Here is a 7450-nt window from a genome sequence, read left to right as displayed (position 1 = left end):
GGGCATCTTCATGAGTTCATGTATGAGTTGCTGCCAAATTAGAATTAGGTTTATTTCCAAATAAAATAAGTAATTGTTAGGTTATTTTCTTCCACATAAGCTGAAATAAGTGATTGACCTCCAAAAGATTAAACTACTGAGTAACTTCTAGAACAAACTTTAGATTATCTAACAGGGGAGGATGGCAATTTGGGCTAAACCTGTTTAAAGTAATTTCATGCGGCTCCATCTAAGATGAATGCATTTATTCAGTAGTATTCAAGCATTCTAAACATATTTCCTGCCAAAAGCCTATTTACTTTAACACAATTGGGATTACCATTTTGCAGTTGAACACAGATTTGACATCAAAAGAAAGAAGAGCAATGTAGGCTCTCTTAACTGGCCAATCCAAATTCAACGAGAATTTGAATAACACTAACAGCATTGCATGTGGATATTCATCCTTGCCACCTTCAATCTGCAAGTAATAGCTACAGTAGAATCTCATTAATAAAATCAAGTTGTGTCTCACTTTACAGCTAAGGTGGGTTAAATTCTACATACTGCACTAAATTGATGTAGCAGTAGACACCACCTGCAGTTCGTAAGACCTCTGGAAATCACAATACAGGATTACGGGTACCTCTACTAATATAGAAGAGAACTCCCTTCCTTAACAAGCACAAAAATCCCTCCATCTCCTTTGGAGATCCGCAGATCCTTATCAAGGTATGTCGTGAGAAGCCAAGATTTTGTCCTTTCACCTGGAATTGGGATCTTGAGAGGAGGCTGACCAGAAATAGTACGTGCTATGCCTGCCACAGCATTTTCCAGAGGACCTAGAGATTGCTGCACTGGAGAGAGACTTATCTTTTGCCCAAACACATCCACATTTTCTGGCAGCTCAATGTTTGATTTTATCTCTGGAGGTTTAAAATTCCCTTCCTTAAATTCAACCTGCAAAAGAAAGCAGTTGGCAGCCAAATGCGGAAGGAAAATTTAAAAATCTCTCAAAAATACTCTAAGGAAGGTTATCAAGAAAAGAATCATGACCCTCTACAATTTCCTGATATCTTGCACAATTAATTCATAAATTCCAACTTAACCGTTGGCTGAACTACTAACTCGTTTTCTTTCTCTTTGTCCATGATATTGCTGTTAGTAGCTTTCTAAAGAAATTAGATTATAGTCGAGATGGTACCTGTATTCTAGAGGGGCTTCGAACTTCAAAAGTGGCAGTTGCACTAAAAGACAAGGTGGCTACAGGGCTTGATAATGTAGTCGAGTTCTCTATAGTAAAGTTGCTTGTATCTATGCCTTGGCTAATCTTTTCTACCTTCACCAGAGGAATGCTGCCCGCAGCAAGAAGAGGTAACAACTCAGAAAATGCTGTGAACCTGACACGTTGAGGAAGAAAAATGAGATTTATTTGCTGCAAAATACATCACTTAGCATTTACTTCAAATCAGTTTCTGTGTGAAATTTCATAACAAAAGATTACATTGTTCAGTGTTAACATTAAGGTAAGATTGCATTTATCTCATTGAAATCAATATCAGCATCCAGTTAACACTTGGGAACTATTTACAAAAATACACTTTTCAGGTTAACAAAGATAAGTTAACTCTTGTCTGAATAATTGCACGAGGTGAAATTAGAGCACCACTCAAATAGTTGCACTGTTTTTGTTAGGGATTAGCAACTCATGCTAGCATAAAAAGGCACAAAGCTACAGAAGTTACAGAATGGAAGTTTCATGATAGAACATAATGTGGGAATCTGGAACGCCATTATATATAATTATCTCTTGTCAGGATCTTTAAAGGATATTCATAATGAGTGTAGTATTTGCTGATAGCGATTTTCCCTATGGTTAAACAGTGAAAGGAATGATGCAACACTCGGAAATCCATCCAATGTCAATAAGGCCTACTTAGAAAAAAGCAAAAATTCCTTCAGGTGAGCTCAAATATTTACAGAAGACTGCCATAGAAGCTAGAAGCAGAGGGCTGTTTGCAGACAATTCGAAATGTGAATATGCCTAATGTCGATCATAATCTCTTGTCAGAATCTTGTACAAAAATTCATTTTGAGGGTTGTAATCGAGAAGACATCAATCCAATGTCAACAAGGCCTACGTAGAAAAAAAGCAAAAACTCCTACAGGTGAGCTCAAATATTTACAGAAAATTGTCATAGAAGCTAGAAGCAGAGGGCTGTTTGCAGACAATTCGAAATGTGAATATGCCTAATGTCGATCATAATCTCTTCCCAGAATCCTGTACAAAAATTCATTTTGAGGGTTGTAATCGAGAAGACTTTGTCCCAGTGTTTTTGAGAGCGCGAAGCGCAAAAAAGCGACAGGGGCTCGCCTCGCTTCAAAAGCGAAGCACGCTTCACTGAAGTGAAGCGCAATTGTGAAAATACATATAATATATATAATAATTAATTTACAAACTGAAATACACATTAAAAAAATCAAATAAACTAAGTCTTATATATATATATATATATATATATATATACACACACACACACACACACACACACACACAAACATATAAAATTATCAAATAAACTGAAAATATAACATAAATAAAATAATTAATTTTTTAAACTGAAATGCACATTAAAAAATCAAATAAACTGAAAGATATAACACATATATTTAATAAGTAATTTTATAAACTAAAATACATATTAAAATTAAGAAGAATAAAAGGGAGGAAAAAAAGAAAACCAGCGCCTGCCCTAGCTGTGCAGACGCTGGAGGAGAAAAAGTGAAAAAGAGAAGAGAAGAAGAAAAAGGAAGAAAGAAGGAAAAAGAAAGAAATAAAGAGCAGAATCTGGAAGGGAACAAGAAGAAGAAAGAAAGAAGAAAGAAAAAAATGAGAAGAAAGGAGAAGAAACTTACCTGGAAACCCTAGTTTTGTCGATGAAGAAGAGAGAAGAGGTCTCTGTTTTTTCAAGCAATTACAGAAGCGAGGTTAGGGGTCTGTTTTGTATAATTTACAAACAGACCCAATCTTTTTTTTAAAAAAAAGGGCCCAGCTGCGAATTTTTAAAAGAAGCGATCGCTTCACTCGCTTCGTCGCCTTGTCGCTTTTTTCACTGAAGCGTGCGCTTCACACGATCGCATCACCTCAAGCAGTAAAAAGCGATACCATGTCGCTTCGCATCGCTTTGCGCTTAAAGCGACGAAGCGATCGCTTTTCCAAACACTGCTTTGTCCATGGTTTGACAATAAAAGTAATGTTGTGAGGTTTGAAAATCCATCCAAGATCAGCAAAGCCTACTTGGATAAAAGTAGTTCCTGGAGGTGAGCTCCAAAATTTTACAGAAGATAGTGGTGGCAGTTAGAATACAAGGCTGTTCGTGGGACGATTTGAAATATGAAGATGCCCGATAGACAGGCCTCTTGATAAGAGCTTGGAGAAATCTTCAAAAAGATTTATGAATTAATAAACTTTGACTGATGCATAACAATTATCTGTTATAAAAAAAACCATCAATATTTATACCCCAATGGATTTTTCTATTATACTATGTTATAGAAATAAAGTTTTAGAAAGCACATCTTCAACCTTTAGGTTTACTTCTGTGATACGTGAACTAAGACAGTAAATGTCAGTGGATCTTAAGATCACAGATCTAATCCTATAAATTGTTCTTCAAAACTATTAAGAAAAAGTCTCACTATTTCCAAGCATTTTAACTTTCAATACTTAGTACAACTCTATTTTCCAAGTAGAAGGAAATAATAACAAAAAACAAATAGCAATAACCACCACCACTACATAATAGTTATAATAACAATGAAAACAAACAACTATACAGCGGAGATTCCCCTTTTATAGGAAGTTAGTCAAAGCACTTCCACCCTTGATAGTTTAAAGGAATTTGATTAAAACGAGAAGAAAATTTGAATTTTTTCCTTTTAGGAGGGTGGAGGGTATGAAGGGGCCGACTGCCATTTCCTACCAAAAACTTTGCTTCAAGGAAGCTCCAAAAAATGCAGTCATGACCATCTATAAAGTAACAGTATGAGCAAGCAAATGAGATATTATGCGACAAATGCCCTAATGGTTAAGTCCTATCCCTTATGTGGAGCTAATTACTCAGTACAATATGCTTTATGAGAAAGCAAAGTTTATTTTTTGGAGTGCAACTCTTTTTTTTTAAAATGGACCTCACAAGGTGCTTATTTAAAGGCATATTTCAAGTTCCCTCTTAAAAACTATGTTGATGCACCTATCCAGATCGTATACTGAACTCTCACCAGGGAATTCTAGCTTTCTTCTAGGCTGCTTTAGGTGCAAATGCCTACATTGTAGGTTAACTTCTGCCATGCACCTGGAATTAAGATACCGCCTAGGAGAGCAGCTTGCTCTGTGGTGTCCATGCTCAACATAAGCATGCCACTACCGATTTGATCAACGTCTTCTCCCTTAGAGATCACATTGACTACCGAAAACTACGAATTACCCTTTAATAAAAGCACTCAAGAAACGAATATCAATTTGTTAGAAAATGTAATTTGCACTGTCACTTAAACCACTTTTTGCTGACAAAAAAATATCAAAACTCAGCTACTTTCATACTAAAAACGTAACAAATGGCGAAATCAAAGTAAAAAATGAACAAACAAGCAGTGAAGCAAAAAACTCACACTAAAATCCAATTCCCATCAAGCAACTCACTCTCAGTTGGTGCGGGGGTAGGATTTGATGCCTCCAGCTGAGAAACGAGCTCCAAAGCCTCGGCCCGCATCTCGGATGAAGCCCGAAGCCCGAAATCCGTCCCATAAACTGTATCCACAAAGCACCTTTTCAGTTCTAGAAGCTTCCCGTCTTCTCCACCACTCACATCTACAGCTGGCCTGCCGTTATTACCCCACTCATCCTCATTTATCGGAGGGTCCGAGTCCGTTAACTTCGTAACCGGCTCGGGTTCCGGCTCCGACTTCTCTCCCCATTCATCAACGAAGCCGGTCGTTTTATCGTCGGATTTATCATTGTCCGGTTCAATACCGGTCGCTTTTTCCGGGTCACTGGAGGATTGAACCGAGAAATTGGGGAATTTTCGAAGCTTAGGCTTTGAGAATGAAGAAGGAAGAAAAGTGTGAGCTTTAAGGGTGGTTTTGGGGGTTTTTATGGTGAAAATTAGAGGAGTGTAAAGAGTGGACATTATCTGATTGATTTTTGAAAATCAGCGTTCTCCGGTGGTTGTGGACGGTGCGATGATGGCGGAAGTGGCGGGTGTCGATGGTGGCTTTGAGACCGTTGGTTTTTTAGAGATGGTGGAGGTGGATTTGGCACGTTTTACTTTAGTTTGAATTAAATTTTGCTTCACGAAATTTTTGTAATTTTTTGTTGTCCGAAGGGACACACGATATGTTGAAATCTTTTCTATTACTCTTTCCGTCCATTTTAATTGAGTTTTTTTTTTTTTTTTATCTTTATTGTTTATAATATTTGATTTTTTCAAATATTAAGAAGAATTTTTTTTTTAAAAGTTATCTTTTGAGTAAAGAGCATATGAGTAATTGTTATATTTTCAAAACAAATTAAGAATAATATGATCAATTTTATTATTAATTAATACTAAAAGGTAAATTCCTTAATATGTATAGAAAAAACCAAAAATTTAATTAAAGTGAATCCGAGGGAGTAATTATTTTGACATTTGAGTCTTTGGATGGTTGCTAGAATTGATATTTCGACACATGGTTTTGAATTGGTCAATAATATAAAATTGAACTTTTTTTCTTTTCGTTAATGTTTAATTGTACTTCGCTTCGAGTATGGTTCTATTTTGAGTAGGGGTGCTTATCAGGCGAATCAGATGGATAATTACGCTTAACGGTTCAACTTGTTGGTTATCGTATTATAAATGTAGTAATCCGCTGGCCATCCAATAAGACAACGAACAGATTGGTATCGGATTAGCGATTATCAGACGGTTTATCGGCTAAAACAAATAGAATTTTCTTGAACAATCCTAGTCTTGTAAATACCAAACGGCCAACCTGATAAAGTAACTCGACTATAAGTTCCATCCCCTATTTAGTTTACCAGGCTTGTTAACATTTGTTGCTACATGATAGAATCTGTTAACACTCTATAGTTTGCCCTGCAGTTTATAAGTATTTCTTTTGGTTGCATAGCTATCCTGTTTCATATCAAAAACGGATAAGGGCCATATTTATCCTTCTACTATCGAAAATAAGTTATATCTACCCTCCGTTTCAGTTTCTTATTAAAAATAACCTTAGTGTTGTACTTTGGGATTATAATTAACCCCCAAACGTTAAATCTCTCTTCAAAACTTAAAAATCCCACGTGGCACGATCTGATTGAATGTAAAAGATCCACTCTACCGTTCATTTTAAACAACCTGCCCCGCCCGAAGCCCCTCACCTTTCTTTGTGATTTGTTTACAGCTTCTGAAATGGGATGATGAGGAAAGGTTATTTGTTGCTGGTATAACGATTTGTTTACACATTCACTGATTTATTTACAGCTTATGAAAGGTCATGGTGCTCGTTTTGCCAAGTATCTTGCTGCCGAGCTCTTAGATTTGAGAGTGGAAATTGAGAGGGAAAGGCAAATGCTGAAAGGCAATGAAGAGCAGTATTTCAGTAGAAAAGATTTTAAGCAAATAGTCTTCTAAATTTTTGGCAAAGATGAATCAGCCCGTAGGCATGTATTGAATATCCAAAGTTCAGTCTCATCTGAACGAAAGAAGATATTGAGAATGAAAAGAGATTCAAGATTATTTTATTCTCAGGTGTTGTAATGAAAATGCAATTCAATTTATCTAAAAGACCAACTCTTATGTTATTATGAAAGCAGGCCATTCTTTTATACAGTACATATTTTTTTCTTAACCTTTTAACACGAACTTACGAATTTGTTTACCCATAACTTTCTATTGTACATTTGCAATAGATTAAAGAAAAACCAGAGATGAAAAATAGATGATAAGAATAGAAGTGAGACTGGGAATAAGCGTTGATTTGATGCTCTCGTGCTGGTACGATTTTATTATGTTGACCCATATCTGCACAGCTTCGTCAAAGCGATAGAGAAAGAGGATTCGCTGGAGAGCCACCTGAATATTGGGAGTTCAATGTGAGAACAAGTGAGAGAAGAGGATGTTCATATTTTTCAGATAATATTTTCCCGCTCCAAGATGTGAATATGGCTTTGGGGGGGGGGGGGGGGGGGGAGTCGAGTTATTTGGTTTGAGTCGGGTTGTTCAAAATGAAAAGGTGGGCTGGGTCTAACAATCAGATCATACCACGTGTATTTTAAAGTTTTGAAAAAGGATTAAACGTGTGGGGGTAATTTACTCCGAAAGTATAACGGTAAGGTTATTTTTAACGAGAAACTTAAACGGATGGTAGATATAACTTATTTCGATAATATAGGGATAAATATGACCCTTTTCCGTATCAAAAAAGAGAA

At 36.3% G+C, this 7450-nt stretch overlaps 1 protein-coding gene across 1 annotated transcript; it reads right to left on the bottom strand.

Annotated features, from left to right (window-relative positions):
• Positions 1–340: 340 nt before the first annotated feature.
• On the bottom strand, positions 341–5372 carry LOC109237721 (plastoglobulin-1, chloroplastic-like). Its single transcript, XM_019404075.1, has 3 exons — positions 4651–5372; positions 1184–1379; positions 341–939 (listed from the first exon to the last, which is right to left on the bottom strand). Exons 1-3 carry the CDS (start codon positions 5166–5168, stop codon positions 631–633), a joined length of 1023 nt encoding a protein of 340 aa, XP_019259620.1. The 5' UTR covers positions 5169–5372; the 3' UTR covers positions 341–630.
• Between the last annotated feature and the right edge of the window lie 2078 nt (positions 5373–7450).

This window comes from Nicotiana attenuata, unplaced genomic scaffold (genome assembly GCF_001879085.1).
Source record: "Nicotiana attenuata strain UT unplaced genomic scaffold, NIATTr2, whole genome shotgun sequence".
Lineage (NCBI taxonomy): Eukaryota > Viridiplantae > Streptophyta > Magnoliopsida > Solanales > Solanaceae > Nicotiana > Nicotiana attenuata.
This window is presented reverse-complemented; position numbering and strand designations above follow the sequence as displayed.